Source organism: Bos taurus, chromosome 10 (genome assembly GCF_002263795.3).
Source record: "Bos taurus isolate L1 Dominette 01449 registration number 42190680 breed Hereford chromosome 10, ARS-UCD2.0, whole genome shotgun sequence".
Lineage (NCBI taxonomy): Eukaryota > Metazoa > Chordata > Mammalia > Artiodactyla > Bovidae > Bos > Bos taurus.
In genome coordinates, this window is record NC_037337.1 from 60694166 (window position 1) to 60712336 (window position 18171).

Genomic DNA, 18171 nt, shown 5'->3' on the forward strand with positions numbered 1-18171 from the left:
CTCAAGTCTTTTTATCTCTCCACTGTTTCTTTTGCTGGCTTCATTCTAAGGCAAAGTTTTGCCACCTGCAGCAGAGATGTCACCAGTAGCTCTAGGGTTATATACATCATGCTTAGTTCACAATTTCATAAAACAAAAAGAATAAACACATGTATAGCACTTACTATATGCCAGGTGCTACTGAAAGCCCCATAGATACATTCACTCAGCTAAACCTCAGTATCATCCTAAAATACCTACCGTATTACTGGTCTCTTCAGTAATCAAGAAACTGACAAGTGACTGGTAGGTGGAAAATGAAAACTGAGATTTAGATTTAGATAGTCTAGCCCTAGAGTCTGTAGTCTAGCTCTAGAGGCCATGCTTTTAACCAGTGAACCATACTGCTTTAAGAAAAACAGTCCCTACTTCCTTGAACATTCATATTACTTATCAAAAAGGAAACATGTACTTATCCTGGATCAATCACTAGGCATTTTGCTTGCTAACCTGGGTCATATGTCCATCCCTAAGACAGGATGTGATTATTAACAATTCCTCCTTAAAAAAGATGCAGATTAAAAAAAAAAAAAAAAAGTCCATCACAGGCAATATGGACTTAAAAGAAACAGCCCTATGGACTGGAGCTACAATTCTAGTTCTGCCCAGGTTTGCCATCAACCTTGAGCAAATTACTTGAGGAGATTCTGTGAGTATAGGTGGAAAGATATGAAGATCTCTAAAGAAATATCTAATTACATCACATAGATATAAAATAACATATTATTATATTAAAATATAGTAATAAAATTTAGATCTGCCAAACTTGAGCAAGTGACTTCCGAAATGAATTTTTCGGTCAACACTATCTCTGAAAATTCCCTTAGAAATATCTTCATTTTAAAAAATATGAAGTAAAATAAATAAAACCTTACTTTTTCAAGTGGTCTTACCGACATTACACATGAATATTTCCTAGGAATAAACAAAGCACAACTATAATTTTATTGATTTTAGCAAAATAAAATTACATAAGTAACTTTTTTGAAAAAACTAATGGGTAAGTTTTCTTGTTTCCTTGTCTCCAGGGCACTTGGCATTCTTTATCAACTGGTGCATAAAAGAGTAGAAAAATAAAAGATTATCATATTGTCCTTTGTATTTCTCTTTTAATATATCAGTATGATAGTCTACCAAAAAGTAGTAAATGGCTTCAATTGTGGAAAGGAAGGTATCTGGCTTTCCTTTTTGATGGCGCCAAAAGCAAGTTTTTCTTGTTTTCAACTCAACTTGTAGCAACCCTGCCAAAAACAAATAAGAAATATATAGGTATTTCTTGTTAACCACAGAGTATGGTACAATAATGATTTCCCTTAATTATTTTAAGGATTCTTTTTTTAGACTTCTTCAATCCCAATTCCAAACAGGGTATTTTCTCAAATGTATTAAGATATATACAGAAGCAATACAAAACACAGGATGAAATATTATCCATGACAGTTATCTGTAAGTCTCAGACCCTACACCAATGGGTTACAAGTGGTTAACATTTAAGATGGTCATCTCTGTCATCTATTTACCAATGTCTTTTTCCACTTTAACCTGTGACAGGACTAAGTTCACCAATTTTCAGAAGAGTTTCATTTCCTTGATAAATTGACATTTTTAAGACATCATTCATTCTGAAACTCACTGAGACCAGATCGGCAGGTTAACGGTTCTTAATACTGTTAAAGCTACTGGATGATCACTTTTTGGCTCTCTCTTCATGTATAGAGTATCTAGAGCTGTTTCATTAGCTGCCACATCTGTGTTTCAGAGCCTTGGGGACACAGTCAGCTAATGCTGTGCTCCTAAATATTTAAAGTGGAAATGACTCATGAAATCTTACAATAGTACTCTCATCTTTTGGGCTTCCCTTGTGGCTCAGCTGGTAAAGAACCTGCCTGCAATGTGGGAGACCTGGGTTCGATCCCTGGTTTAGGAAGATCCCCTGGAGAAGGGAAAGGCTCTACACCAGTATTCTGGCCTAGAGAATTCCATGAATTGTACAGTCCATGAGGTCACAGAGAGACGGACATGACTAAGCCACTTTCACTTTCACTCTCATCTCTTACAACTCAGATGTCAACAAACTCAGAAGGCTTTTAGCACCTTAGACCAACACTCAGACTCACAATAAAATTTGCTTTTAAAAAATCATATTTTATTCTAAATCAATACTCACAGCAAATATAAACTGACTAAACCTGCCATTTAAAAGACAATGATCAATAGAATATAACACAATAGGAATGACCTCCACAAGGCTTCCGTTCAATACTGCACTCAAGGTCTTAGTTAACACAATACTACAAAAACAATAAATTAATTACATGCATAATAATTGAAAAGGGAAAAACACAATTGACATCTGTTGTTGTTGTTCAGTTGCTAAGTTGTGCCTTACTCTTTGTGACCCCATGGACTGCAGCATGCCAGGCTTCTCTGTCATTCACTATCTCATGGGGTTTGCTCAAATTCATGTTCATTGAGTTGATGATGCCATCCAACCATCTCATCCTCCGCTGCCCCCTTCTCCTTTTGCCCTCAATCTTTCCCAGCATCAGAATCTTTACCAATAAGTCGGCTCTTCGCATGAGGTGGCCAAGGTGTTGGAACTTCAGCTTCAGTATCAGTAACTCCAATGCATATTCAGGATTGATTTCCTTTATTATTAGGATTATTATTAGGATTGACTGTTTTGATCTCCTTGCAGTCCAAGGGAATCTCAAAAGTCTCCAGCACCACAGTTCAAAAGCATCGATTCTTTGGCACTCAGTCTTCTTTATGGTCCAACTCTCACATCCGAACATGACTACTAGAAAAATCATAGCTTTGACTATATGGACCTTTGTTGGCAAAGTGATGTCTCTGCTTTTTAATATGCTGTCTAGGTTTATCATAGCTTTCCTTTCAAGAAGCAAGCATCTTTTGGATCACAGCCTTGTCATGGTGAAATATATAGAAAGATTTTTAAAAGGAAAAAAAGTGCTAAAACATGAAAGATGGATAAATTCCACACTAAGAATTTCAGTTCTTCAAAAGATACCATAAAGAAATTTAGAAGATGAGTCAGAGACTGCATGAAGATATTTCAAAACATAAGTATATATATTCTAGAATATATAAAGAATTCCTACAAATCAATAAGAAAAACAAAACACTAGAAAAATGGACATAGATATTTCACAGAACAGGATTGCTGCTGCTGCTGCTAAGTCGCTTCAGTCGTGTCCGACTCTGTTCGACCCCACAGAGGGCAGCCCACCAAGCTCCCCCGTCCCTGGGATTCTCCAGGCAAGAATACTGGAATGGGTTGCCATTTCCTTCTCCAAGGCATGAAAGTGAAAAGTCAAAGTGAAGTCGCTCAGTCGTGTCCGACTCTTAGTGACCTCATGGACTGCAGCCCACCAGGCTCCTCCGTCCATGGGATTTTCCCGGCAAGAGTACTGTACGGCCAAATAAGCAAACAAAATGATGCTCAACCCAATTAGTCATTAGTGAAAGGTAAATTATGACTACAACCAGATACCATATTATACCCACTCTATTGGCAAGTATCCAACATTTGACGACACAATGGTAGGAGGCATTATGAACTGATAGGAATTCTTGCACATTAATGATGGGAGTATAAACTTGCATACCCACACTTTGGAAAATAGTTGGCATCGTCCTGTAAGACTGAACACTCTTATACGTAACAAAACAGCAATTCCAGTTCTAGGTATGTTTCCTAGAGGAAGCTTGCACATGTGTAAGAATGTTCATAGTAGCACTGTGTGTAATAGTAGCACATTGTAGTGCTGTAGCAAAAACCAGAAATAAATTGTTTCATCAACAGAAGACTGAATAAACCTCAGTATATTCACACAATCATACATTCACAGTAGTGAAAATGAGTAAACAATAGCTACAATCTTAGAAACAAAATGACGAGTTTAAAATTTGAGTCCTGAGAAAACTACAAGTCAAAAAAAAAAAGCAAAACTAATAATCTAAAAAAAGCAAATCTTTTTTTAATTGAAAGTATGTTGTACAATATAAGTTACAAGTATACAACATAGCGATTCATAATTTTTAAAGGTTATACCCCATTTATGCTGCTGCTACTGCTGCTAAGTCGCTTCAGTTGTGTCCGACTCTGTGTGACCCCATATACAGCAGCCCATGAGGCTCCCCTGTCCCTGGGATTCTCCAGGCAAGAACACTGGAGTGGGTTGCCATTTCCTTCTCCAATGCAGGAAAGTGAAAAGTGAAAGTGAAGTCGCTGAGTCCTGTCCGACTCTTAGTGACCCCATGGACTGCAGCCTACCAGGCTCCTCCGTCCCTGGGATTTTCCAGGCAAGAGTGCTGGAGTGGGGTGCCACTGCCTTCTCCAACCCCATTTATAGTTATTATAAAATATTTGCTGTATTCCCTGTGCCATACAATACATCTTTATAGCTTACTTTATAGTTTGTCCCTTTTACTTTCCTACCCCTATATTGCCCCTCCTTCACTGGTATCCAGCAGCTTGTTCTTTACATCAGTGAGTCTGCATCTCTTTTATTATATCCTTGTATTTTTTTAGATTTCACATATAACTGATATCATACAATATTTGTCTTTCCATTATGTCACTTAGCATAATGCCCTTCAAGTCCATCCGTGTTACTGCAAATGGCAAGATTTCATTCTTTTTTAATGGCTGAGTAGTATTCTATTGTGTGTATGTTTGTATATGTGTACCACGTATGTTTTCCTCTAGGAGTTTTCTAGTATCTGTCTTACATTTATGTCTTTAATCCATTTTGAGTTTATTATTGTATATGGTATTAGAGAATATTTTAATTTCATTCTTTTACATGCAGCCGTTCAGTTTTCCCAGCACCACTTATCGAAGTGAGATGAATGCTAGTTTTAGTAATTTGGACTCCTTCCCCAACAAAAAGACACCATCCTTCCCCAATGCATTCCCCTAAGCCTTTCAATGATGAATCTTCAAGAACATTATGCCACTCTTCACTTGCAGGCTTACATTTCATGATTAAATTAGGCACTCAAACTTCAAATGTTTTGTTTTGAGAGCAGTAAAACATTCACAGCTATTTCTCTGTAAAGTTTGGCAAAAGAGTATGTTACATTGTTAAGAGGATTCATAATCTCAGCATTCATAATAAGAGAAACAGAAACATTCTAATACAGTACATTTGAGGGTTTAAATAGAAATTTAGAGTTAGTTGTTCAGCTTAATCCCATCAAATGATAAAATGTTTTAAAACCTAACGGCAATGATTTATAACAAACAAGGGTTGTTTCTTGTGGAAGTAACTTGGCTTATCTGGAAACTGGTATTTCACACACATATAGAGATAATAAATATGCTGAGCCCTAAACAGTTCCTGTGGTGCAACGAGGAGTCAAGAAGGGACAGGGGTTGAAGTAGGACATGCAGAAAAAAATGACTCTAGAAATCTGTTTATTTCATGATTTTGAAGGAATTAAGAAATCCATTTAAAATTCTGATGTAGCACAGAACTGAAATATATGATACTTTCTATGTGATCTGAGAATGAATAACAGAAAACTTTTGTCCAAATGTGATTTGAAGCCTTAAGCACAAAGGCTTAACAGATTTAAATTGTACCTCAATAATCCCCTTTATAATTTTTTTCAAGTGTTAATACCACTTGTGTTCTTCATTCGATCCTTTCCATTACCATATAAGGTACTTTAAAGAAAATGGCTCAGGAAAAATCTTCAAACTGGGTAACGTGCAACTGTAACTATTCAAGGGAATATGGCAGGCAATACTCCAAAGAGCAGGGTTTTAGGGTTTCATCAATCAAACATTAGCAATAAGATTACAAATCTTATTCTGTCGTCTTTTTGCAGTCACTCTCCATATATACACCCTTCCCAAATACAGAAACACACAAGAACAGAAACACACAAGAACACAAACACACCATTTCTTTGTCTCTGTCTATCTTTCTCACACACATACACCCAATCAGAGAGAAGCAGAATGACAAAGAAATCTTACTAACATGTATGTTTTGAAGGGGTATAAACTATATAAATTAAGTGAGTTAAATCTAGTATTGTCATTCACTTAAGCTTGAGACTAATTAACACAAGATTCCAAAAAGTGCCATACACTTTCTTTTCTACATGACGTACATTTTTAATAACTGCCCAGGAGAAGCTCTTCCAGTTTGAAACTGATTTGGAAACTGCTTAAAACCAACTGGGTAACTTTCCTGCTCTCTAATCATATATGGTATACAAATAAAACCACCAAAGAGCCAGAAATAAACCCAAAGCTTTTAAAAAAAACTACTGAGAAAGCCTAAAGAACTGAGTAAGGAACAAGCGAACAAGACAGGTAATATTCTTCATATTACTAGTTGTGTTATTTGGGCAAGTAAAGCAACTCTTTAAACCCTTAATTATTAGAAACTAAGCTTTTCATTCTAAAGAAATATATACAAACAAAAAAAAGAAAGAAATGTTAAATCTGAATTGGAACTATTCATGTGAACTCAATACATAGCTATTTATTTTTCTTGGCTCTGTCCACTGAAGCAATGATATACAAGCAGTAATAAATGTATCAGATCTTGGTTTCTAATAACATTCCCCATTAAAAGAACCATAGTTCCTTCAAACAATTAATTCTAGGTCCGGGGCAGGAAAAAAGTACAAGTGAACTTGGGACAGCTTGTTGTACCAGAAAGACTAAAGAGGCCATGCCACAAAGGACCTGAATGTTCCCAATGGCAAAATTTTAGACAATGTGGGCATCAAAAAGAATACAATCATGATAGATTATAATATACTGAATGAAAAGACCACAATGATCCCAAAAAGAAGTGGTGGGAGAGACAGGAAAAAGGAGAGAAAAAAAGAAAAGCTCATCTTTACATAAGAATGCCAGCAAACAAATGTAGAGGAAATAATAACATTAAAATATCATCATTTTGTAATCCTTAATGTAATTACTGATTTAGGCAATAGTCTGTCAGCAATGCAAGAGACCAGATTCAAACCCTGGGTCCGGAAGACCCCCTGGAGAAGGGAATGGCTACCCACTCCAGTATTCTTGCCTGAAGAACTCCATGGACAAAGGAGCCTGGTGGCCACAGTCCATGGGGTCACAGAGTCGGGCACAACTGAGCAACTAACACACACACACATATCAATAAATACTAAAACCACTTTGTAAAAAGCAGTTGGGAAACAGTTCAGTGTCTTAAAAGTATTACCCCACAGATTACTAGTAATTTCAACAAAGAAAATAAACTTTATAATGGAGAGATCTGGCAATCACCACTTTAATCAAGGAATTAACGTTATCAGCAGTAATAGAAAAAGGTACACTATGTCCTCTTATTTGATGTATACAATTTTAGCTACGAATAGGGTAACTAATCACCTATTAAAGGTACACCATGTCCTCTTATTTGATATATACAACTTTAGCTACGAATAGGGTAACTAATCACCTAAACAGCTTCATTTCTGAAAGGGAATGCTACTATTAATTATATCAAAACAACATATATAAAGTACAATTTTTGTAGACAACCATGGATTTATCCTTATCTGAAGTATCCTTACAAAAATATTTAAACTGAATCTAATATTAAAACCAGCAGACAACTGACCTGTCCTTGTCACACAAGCCCAAGTCATAAAACGCAAAAACAGGGAACTGTTCTACATTAAAAGAGACTAAAGAGACATAATAACCAAATGGAATCTGAGTTCACATGCTGTATCAGAGGAAAAAGGCTACAAGAGATATTTCTGGGTCAATTAGGGAAATGTAAATTTGGACTAAAGATTATAGAACTTTTGCTAACTTTCTTATAGTGATAATGGTATAGCAATTACGCCATTCTTAAGGATGTATACTTAGATATTTAAGGGTGATGTGCTGTAAAGCCTGCAACTTACTTTCAAATGGTTCAACCAAAAATATACATATCTAAGTACACACAGATACATATAATAGAGAAGAAAAAATAAAGCAAAGGTGGCAATGCAACTCTTCTTGAATGCATCAGTAGGTCTGAAGTTTGTGAAAGTTGGGAGAAGGAGAAGTCAAAAAAATAAATGCAACATTTTTATTCTTATTTACCTTGAAGTCTCTCATCAGTGAATATTTTGTTTGTTTGGTTCCAGGTGCTATCTATGAATACAATTTTTTTCAGTGTTGTGTCTTTGCACTTGCTGTCATTCAAATCCGGTTCTTCAGTTTTCTTGCGTTTAATGGATGGCTTATCAAGGTCATCATTTTTGCCTCTAATGCTATTTTGACTCTTTTTTTGCAGATGAAAAGAAATATCTTTTACTGAAACAGACTTAGGTCCAGGAAATACAAGTGCAACCTAAAGCAAAGAAGCTTACGTTAGTAGTGTGCTATGATCTTCAAAATTAATAAATTCAGACTTAAAACTTCAAGAGGAAAAACTATGTTGAGTATCTGAGAAAAAAGCATTAGGTTTTAGTATATGTGCCTCTTTAATACATATATGGTAAAGTTTTTGGTTCTTTCCTAGTAACCTATAATCATAATATACCACCAAGAAATACTTCTATACTTTAAAATAAGTTATTCACTTATTGATGGAAACCAGGTTAATTGTACCTTACATAAAAAAACTAAACTCTATAATGTTTCATAAGATAAAAGGCAAAGTATGGGGTACTTTGTAAAAGAACCATTGAAAAGTGCTTGATAATTAAATAGCATCTTCACCTATATAATAAGCAAAGAGAAAACAAATGATACAGCCAGTGCTGGTGAGGAAACAGTATGCTGCTGCTGCTATGTCACGTCAGTCGTGTCCAACTCTGTGTGACCCCATAGACGGTAGCCTACCAGGCTGCCCCGTCCCTGGGATTCTCCAGGCAAGAACACTGGAGTGGGTTGCCATCTCCTTCTCCAATGCATGAAAGTGAAAAGTGAAAGTGAAGTTGCTTTTGTCTCTGACTCTGAGCAACCCCATGGACTGCAGCCTAGCAGGCTCCTCAATCCATGGGATTCTCCAGGCAAGAGTACTGGAGTAGGGTGCCATTGCCTTCTCTGGAGGAAACAGTGTAATAAGCTTTTAAAGCCATTACTGATGTCAAGTTTAAATAACGTAACTCTGTGAAAGCCATCTGGCAATATACGTCAAGAGTCCTGAAATATTCATACTCTCTAGCCAAATGAGATTTCAATTATGGAAATTTATCTTAATAATTCTAAACATACACACAATACCCAGAATATATGTTAAAGTATGTTTATTACAGTGAAAACTTTAAAAATCTGTTAAGGAACTACTCAGTGAATTATGGTACTTCCTTTCTTTCAGCATATTTTTACTGAGACCTTATATACTGTAGAACCTCCAAGGTATGAACAACTCCTAACACAAAGCAGGCACCCAGCAAATATTTGTTAAATGAATAAATGTTGATAGAATCATGGGTATTTATCCTCCATATTTTTCCGTATTTCCAAAGATTTTTGAGTGGAGATTATCATTTTTAATATGAAAAATAAATATTAAAATTTAAAATCTTAAATTTATAAACTTCAATGTTATAAGGTTTTTCAAACACTCACAATGCACACCTACCTTTCCCCCATACCCAACTAGCAAAGTTCAGGGCTTCTTAGTTTTCTTAGATTATAAGCACATCATGTCTTTTTATATTACCTAGCTACACTATGTTCTATGTAACTGACATGATATCTAGCTGATTAAAGAAGGAAATACAAATACATTCCTAGATCCCAAACTCAGATATCATTTACAAACACAACTTTCTATATAAATTCAACCAAAAATTACAATATATTGATAGGAAAGGAAAAACCTACCTAGTTTTTTCTTAAACAAATGAATGCATTGATTTTTTGTTTCTAGATTTACCATACCAACAAATGTTCTCCCAAGAGACCTAGAGGTGCTTATGTTTCTTTCAGAAGTATTCAAGGCCTAGTTTTTTGAGATCTATAGCAACATCACTTTTCAACAAGACCAGCTGTAAAGACCTGTTGTCACTAATGTGACCATTTCAACTAGGTGAAAATCCATTAAGAATCTAGAAATGAGCAAGGAAGGCCTCTCAGTAGCCAAAATAAATATCACAAAAGCCATGTACTAAAGCTTTTAATTTAGAAAGGATTTCTAAAAATCCTTCTAGCTTAGTCTTTCTTTTTTTCTTCTGGAGAAATTTCAACATTTGTAATCTGGTTTCTCAGTTTGTATCAAATTAGCGTTTTTATGTGTAGTGTATGAACAAGAATGGAAAAAGGAGAAAAGTAAAAGCAGGTCTAGTAATACTAGCAAAGAGTAAAAATTGGAAGAAATAACGCAAACTAGTAAAAGTGGAAAGACAGACTCAAAAAAGCCTAACATCTAGGATCATTTGCTCTTTTAAGATACTAATGAAGTAAACTGTATGTTGTTAAGGGCTACAGAAGGTTAACCCAAGACCATTAAATATTAAATTATGTTCAAGTACGTTTAGAAAGGCAAGGGAGTTTAAAATTCATATTTAGATTCAATGTGAAAAGCTGTAAAAAAAAAAAAATAAGCTGCCTACTTCATGGTCCTTTTCTTCATATTCTGGAATACACGGATATGTATAAATATTTACAAATTCAGGTGCTAAGAGTTTTGCATGTACAGCAGTGCTTTTGCCATCTGTTTCATTCGGATGTTTAATGATGTCAATCTTCAATGGTAGCTAAAATTTAGAGAAAAAAGAAAAATGAACAAAACAAATAGAAAATTCTAATTTTTATGTTATTAAAAATGGTCTTTAAAGCTTAAACAGCAAGCTCACACTAAGTTCCTATAAATACACTTATAGTTTGAAAGTCATACTTTTTTAGAACAGAATACTAAGACTAGTTAAGTCATAAAGCAAACACAAATTTATTTCTCAATACTGTTAATCATGTACTAAAACTATTTTCAACTCATTTAACAGACTCTTATAGCAATGTTCCAATGTCATATTCATTTGTCACATTGGACCGAGTCCTATTCCTTGCATTCAAATATCTGTGTCAAGAACATTTTACATAATTCCTATAAACTTTCAGGTCTGTTAATTTTATATTAAAAAGAAATATAAGCTCAGGCAAAAGTTTTAGATCTAAAATTCAAGTTAAAATTTTGTTCCTCAAAACATCTTTTGAGGTCAAAGGTATTATCTTTTAATGTTAACATCATGATTCTCAGCATGTGAAATTAATTACTAATTGGAAAAAGAGTTAACAGAATGGTTCCAGGAGGTATACTCTATATAAAAAATAACTTTTCAAAATCATTTTGCCTATTTTCCTTAGTTTCATTATTTAATTACTATGAATTATGTCATATCTACATGCAAAAATAATAGTCTTGCAAATTTCTTGAGTTAGATTTTTCTATTATTTTGCTGACTTATTTGGTTTAGTTTTCTGTATAATGCTTGTATGAATGCTGCCTTCAGCCATGACTATGAAAACAGAAGCCAAGTCATATCTCTCCCATCATATGAGAAATTCTCTCTCTAGGACAGATTTTTCGCTGTAGAGTTCAAATGATTTATTTGTTATGATAAGTACTGTTCCAGCTCCCAGCCCACACTAAAAGGCAACATTCTAGGTATTTACTCTGGGGCAACAGCTATTTAGCCTGGAGTACAAAACTATCTTGTTTTTTTAGAACAGAGGAACAGGGAGGAGGGAGGAGGGTTCAGGATGGGGAACACATGTATAATTTTTTTTTTAATTAAAATTGAATAAAAAAAAATAATAAGAAAAAAGAAAAAAAAAATAAATAAATAAAAAACAATACTCAATTATTAAATTTCTACAAAAATATTAGCCCTATATTATTAACTTTTATTATTCCAATCACCAATCATTTTGAACAAAATATATCTTAAGATAAAACTTTCAATGGGATATTTTCTTTATGTGGCTATGATAGAAACAAAAGATGAAATGATTCTGTTCATACCTCCAAAACTATACTTCAAAATGTGACATTCTTATATGAGAGATGGGGATAATGGGATAAGGGAGATAAAGGAGAAGGGGGCAGCAGAGGACGAGATGGTTAGATAGCATCACCAACTCAATGGACATGAATTTGAGCAAACTCCAGGAGATAGTAGAGGGCAGAGGAGCCTGGGGTGGCAAAAAGTCGAACAAGACTTAGTGACTGAACAACAATGCAGACTTTAGAAGAATTATTGTGCTCAAGCTCTTAGTTTTTCTGAGGTAACTATAAAGCTTACTGGATTCTATACTTATTTATTCTTGGCCAGTAAACTTTCCATTTTAGACCCCTAAGCAGATCATGGACTTGCCAAGGTAACATGTAAGCTAAAATGCAATTCAAGTAACAAAATATGAGTGTTTCAAAGTATTGTTCTTACCTGAAATTTAAATGAACCTTATCATCACATTAAACTTATTTTCTTATTGGCAAGTTCTAATGAATCCATGTGTAGAATTTGGTCTCTTTAAGGTCCTAATAGGCAGCAGTCAAATTTCATAAACCATTTAACTTAAAGTTTGAGTCACTGTTAGACAAGTTAACATATACGAAACTAAGTCTTTGATTACAGAGACATGATGGTCTACAGACCGTTTATCTATACAAAAGTAGTCTTGATAGGCAACAAAAAGTATAAGGTAAGCAATCAATTCAAATCAACTTGTTTAAATCTGGCGTTAAATCACCGTAACACAGCCCAATGAGCAGGCCTTAGTCTTTTCAATTTCAGTTTAGTTTGGTTTTGGTCACTGACATGTGCTCCATCTCCACATATAGAATGAGGCTAAACTCACAATTCTGCCTAAGCAAATATCAACCCTACTTCCTTCAGAATATGTTTTCTTCTCAAGGGCAGTCCAAGGCCCTGAGGTGGTTTTTGAAGCTCCTTCATGCAGCCTGTAAACTTGTCTCTTGTAGTTTTCATGTTTATACCACATTTTTTCTATGCTGTAAATGAATTATAATCATTTATTTTAAAAGGTAACTGATTTCATTAAAAACAACAGTATTCATCTCATATGCAAGTGTTTCAGCAATGTATGTCTCTTTTTCTAGAAACAAGGGGGGAAAAATAGGTTTACAGGTCTATAGGATTAAACTTTCTAATTAATTTTCATAATGATGTCATTTATCAAGCTTATCAGTTATATTAGAGTAGGGATATATCAGATGTGTTTTTAAAATCAATTCTACTTTCAAACAATTAAATTTCTCACCAACCTTCACATGTGGTATCTGTTCAACAGGTACATTTTCAACTGGGACGTAACATGTATAGCAGTAGAACATTCTTGAACCACCACACTTGAGACATTTTGATCTTCCATTTTGCTGAGCATTTTTAAGAACATCTTGAGATGCTAAGCATAAGTTTTGAAGAGGATCTTCTGCAGCTATGCATGTAGTTTGTGACTGCTGTATTTCCACAAATTTTGAAGTATCTTCTTCCCTTTCTTTGAGAAATACAGGTGTATTGAGAGACATTTTTCATTCAAATCAAAGTTTAACTTTTATTTCTAAAACACATATTGTAGATGCACTAGAAAAAAAAAGTGGGGGGGGCAAAATAAAAAACAAAACATTTCACTCACTGTTTAATTCACAACTGTGTGCAGACTTTAGTATTTACTAACAAATGTTAATAAGTTTTTAAACCACTAGATTAGCATGCTTTAAGATATAATATTAAAAAGCAATAAACTAAAAAAAATTACCCTTTAAAGCTGCTGCTGCTGCTACTAAGTTGCTTCAGTCGTGTCCGACTCTGTGCGACCCCACAGACGGCAGCCCACCAGGCTCCCCCATCCCTGGGATTCTCCAGGGAAGACCCTTTAAAGCTAGTCCCTCCATAAAAATAGGAAGGTTGTCTCCCAGCAAAATGATTTCAAATATAAAGTTTAGGTACAAACATTTTATTTCTCAGTGACTATTTTTGCTCCAGAAACAGTACTTTGGCTCTATATTAGGAATGTAATGTTTTTATGTTAGTATCAGCCAGGAATGTATTCAACCCTGCAAGCTCTGACTTTCACTTGTTATTATATGACATCAAATTACACTCTGACATGACATCAATTCTCAGTCTGAACCTTGAAAAAAATACAAGGTGAAATCAGTAAAATTTAGTTGGTTATGTTCTAAAAGATGTAATTCTCTCCAACATAAATTAAAACACACATAAAAATGTAACTAAACATCCATTAAAATGAGAGGCATCCACTACCAATTATAATTTTTTAAATATCTCAAAAGGTGAAACATATGCCTACAAAAATATAAAGGCATATACATAAAGATTCAAGTGTAATCTTATAAATGTTAAATTTTACAGAGTAACATCAGTGTTCACTCATTCTAAGAATTCATATTGCTTTCAAAAATATACACCATTCAGTCTTCAGGTCTAGAGATAAAATAGTAAAACGGCTTTCTCATTTAAATATTTCGTTCAAAGGAGGATGATGGTTGCCAAAACTGTTGTTCAAATACTTTGTAAGTACAATATGCTTAGAGGGAAAAAGAGACTGGGGCCCTCTTAATTTGATATGCATTCCAGAGCTGTAAAATGATTCTCATAACCTAAAGCCTTATGGTATTGTGGTGTTTAACTATGAGACTCCAGGCACTTCAAGTACAAACACTGAGAGGAGAAATGCTGTGACAGAAACAGGGAACTTTTTGTGGTTTCCCAAAATGAAAGTGAACAAAGAGTCCAGTGGAACATAATACACAATATAATTTACTAACAAGAAGTTAGTGATACTAATTTAATCAGTCATCAGGAGTTTTTTAGAGATTGTAAATGCCAGGGACTTGGGACCCAATAAAGAAAGGCAAAGAAAAAAGATGTTGGTCATTGAAGGAAAAGTAAAATACACTTGCCAAATTTATCCAAGGGGAAAGCCAAAATACAATAAATATTTTTGATGTGTACTGATTAGGTAAGGGTTTACATTTTGGGTTGCTAGGACAAAGTGATATTTAAAAATGATTGTCCCATCCCTCCTCCTGCCTCATGAATGGAAAACATTATGTGACCTCTACTCCAAATCACCTTCCTAAAAATGACTTTTATCTTTGTCAGTATGCCATCAATGACTGGGAGAGTGCAGGATATTAAGCTGTTACCTTTCCTTGAGGCTCAGATGCTTTTAAGACTGCGTGAGAGTCTTTGACCTTCTCTCTAGTAAATGCACTTAAAGATGCAGTATTCTGCACACAATTTCAGATGGTTTGCAGGTTAGATTCTAGAGTCCATCTACAAATCTAGGTAAAGACATCTTGGCTAAGATCAAAAAGTCATTCGGAGAACAGGAGAAGGCTTAAAAATCTAGGAAGAGATCCTATTAGTCTCCAGAAATCAGAGCCACAAATCCTTCTCTGGCCAACAAAAGGTCAATTCTCACAAGCCAATGGAGGTCTCATCACTGAACTCAGGAAACTAATTGGTCCCTAAATCCTCTTGGTTTGGCTTTGTTCTACAATTACCTGAGGTTCTTAAAAACATTTTTAGGCTGCAATAGTCTTGAGTTATCCAGATCATGGGCTCATCCTAAAAAAGCAATTGGAGTGGTCTAATTCAATTTGACTCCACTTCCCTGGGTATTCCAGTAGCCATGCAGGGATTTGCATGTGCCACTATAGGGCCCAGCATTAGTGGGGAACTATGCAGTTCCCAATGGTGTCATGAAAGTCAATGCAGTTGCTTGACGTTTAATGGAAAACTGCTGGTGAGTTTTTCTGGAGCCTCAAAGCGCACTCCTCCTGAGATGCCTCAGAAAAATCCTCATGGATTCCACTTGGCAGTCTGTCCATATAGCTAAATGAATTTTTTTGTTGGTTTAGTCATTCAGACGTGTCCAACTCTTTTGCAACCCCATGGACTGTAGCCCGCCAGGGTCCTCTGTCCACAGGATTTCCCAAGCAAGAATACTCGAGTGGGTTGCCATTACCCTCTCTAGGAGGTCTTCCTGACCCAGGGATCGAACCTACATCTCTTGCATCTCCGGCATTGGCAGGCAGGTTTTTCACCAGCTGAGCCAACAGGGAAGCCCCAAATTAGCAGAGCCTATAAGTCCTTTCTCTACAAAAATCAAACAACACAAACACCCTGAGACGGTGCAAGGGAAAGGTCTATGGCTCCCTGCCTTGCCTTCCCTAAACACTCTCACATGTAGATAAGGTGGCTACAGAGGAGGCCTGCCATTCTAAGTCATGGGGAGCTCCCTCCAAAGGTCTCTAAAACCATATGAACCAGGGATCCATCCTGATCTAATGAACAACCTGTTTCTAATGTGTACAAATCATTTATTGCACACACAATGATTCAAAACTTTCAGAGCATACATCTTAACATCAAATATGTGTGATAAATACAAGTGGAGTTGTGGGGGTTACTGAGAACATAAAAAGACTTCGTTCCTAAGGAACTAACAAATATTTTTACCTAGATATGCACCTGTCATTTTGCAACTTGGGTTGAAAACAAATTAATTTTTTTCTCTTTCTACCCTCTTTACCACACAAATTAATTACTCAATCAAGTTGTACCAATTCTACCTTGCATATAATCCTGTATTTTTAGTCTCAAAGTCAGGATTCTAGATGGCCCATTGCAATCTCTTCACCTCTTTGCTTTCATGTGCTTATTACTAGTTCCAGATATTTAACACGGGAAAATGTATTTTAATTTGGAGTTACCTTTTAGTTAAGCTATCCTTCCTAGTAGTAGTAAACTCCCCAAGAGTAGAATCCTTCACTCTGCAATTCCAGAATGAGGAATTCAACAAATACTTAACTAAATCAAAACCATTATGAAAAAGAAGCATTCACTATGCAACTGCTACTGAAGTATCTGACAACCTTTACCTGTAATCTGCAGCCTAGCAGATTTTTTTCTTGTTTTTCCAAAATAATAAAGCAAAAGACTCCTAGCTACAAATAAGTTAACTCCTACCCCCACCCCCCATCCCCAGGCAGGAGACAGGAGTTCAATTCTTGGGTCAGAAAGATCCTCTGGAGGAGAAAATAGCAACCCACTCCAGTATTCTTGCCTGGACAGTCCCATGGACAGAGGAACCTGGCAGGCTACAGTCCATGGGGTCACAGAGAGTGGGACACGAGTGATCACACAGCACAGCAATGGAACATTATATAAACTCCTTATCCTGTACTTTGGATCGTAACAGTACCAAATAAAACCCACGTAAATTTTATTTTCCTATTTTTAAGAACCTGGTCATAGGTACAGGTCCAATGGTCTACTGTTAAAGATTCAAGGTAACACCTTTTTCCTACAGGCTCACAGCCTGTGCCCTCCTCACCACCACTCCCCCCACACACACACAGCACACATCCTGTGGTAGAGACTGTCTTGCCTTAGTTTTTCATAGTACACTGGGGTTTAGAGAGAAGTAAATTTTAAATATTGTGGTTCTGAATCAAGCAGTGATTTTATCATCCAACTTCATGGAATTGGCACCTCGCAGTGTTAATAAACCTCCTGACTTGTCCTACATTTCCAAGAAATAATTCAGACTTAAGGGCAGCCTCTTTGCTTATTACCTATTTATAACCTAAATACTTTAAATACACTGCATGGCACACTATGCCTGCACTAATTTTCTCCTTCAGTGATAACCAGTGTCCCGCAAATCACTTCAAACACTGAAAAATAAAACATAGGGTACCTAGTGGACTAACTTTGCCTGAACAGACTTTTCTTGGGCCAGACTGCACTGAAAATAGTTGTTAGGGGTAAAACAAAAACAAAAACTTTTTTTGAGGAAAAATATGGACGCCCTTTCCCCAAAGGGCCCACAAGACTTTAAATATGCTAGCGGCCGCACAGGGACCAAGGCTCCACTCACAAGCGACACCCAGCACGACCTCCACCGGGGCCCGGCCAAGAAGCGTCCACTCCCGCAGCTGCTGGGCTGCGGCCAGACCCCGGTCCCCACAGAAGCGCTGAGACCCGCACGAGGGATCAGAGTGGGACTCAGACCTGCACAGCCCGCGAGTCCTCGCACAGCTCCACGCGTCTTCCGCTCCGCCGGAGCCCGAGGTGCTCGCCCGGCCCTGGTCCCGCCTGGCCGCGGCGGAGCGCTTT

At 36.2% G+C, this 18171-nt stretch overlaps 1 protein-coding gene across 7 annotated transcripts; it reads right to left on the bottom strand.

Annotated features, from left to right (window-relative positions):
• Positions 1–961: 961 nt before the first annotated feature.
• DTWD1 (DTW domain containing 1) lies at positions 962–18161 on the bottom strand. 7 transcript variants are annotated; one of them, XM_059890599.1, is made up of 6 exons: positions 18067–18116; positions 13284–13602; positions 10612–10755; positions 8150–8399; positions 2598–2839; positions 1190–1280 (listed from the first exon to the last, which is right to left on the bottom strand). In XM_059890599.1, exons 2-6 carry the CDS (start codon positions 13545–13547, stop codon positions 1260–1262), a joined length of 921 nt encoding a protein of 306 aa, XP_059746582.1. In that variant the 5' UTR covers positions 13548–13602; positions 18067–18116; the 3' UTR covers positions 1190–1259. The 7 variants fall into 7 exon arrangements, with proteins under 7 accessions (XP_005211902.1, XP_059746582.1, XP_059746580.1 ...); XM_059890597.1 differs by lacking the exon at positions 1190–1280 and adding an exon at positions 13778–15329 and having other exon boundaries at positions 1551–2839; positions 17933–18116; XM_005211845.4 differs by lacking the exon at positions 2598–2839 and having other exon boundaries at positions 962–1280.
• Positions 18162–18171: the final 10 nt, after the last annotated feature.

What these genes read in the sequence shown, in the direction of transcription:
- DTWD1 (XM_059890595.1), bottom strand. Translation starts at nt 13,547, where the DNA reads ATGTCTCTCAATACACCTGTATTTCTCAAAGAAAGGGAAGAAGATACT. An exon ending in AACAGATACCACATGTGAAG is followed by an intron (nt 10,756 to 13,283) that starts GTTGGTGAGAAA and finishes TCTAAATTTTAG; the next exon opens with CTACCATTGAAGATTGACAT. An exon ending in ATGAAGAAAAGGACCATGAA is followed by an intron (nt 8,400 to 10,611) that starts GTAGGCAGCTTA and finishes TCTTTGCTTTAG; the next exon opens with GTTGCACTTGTATTTCCTGG.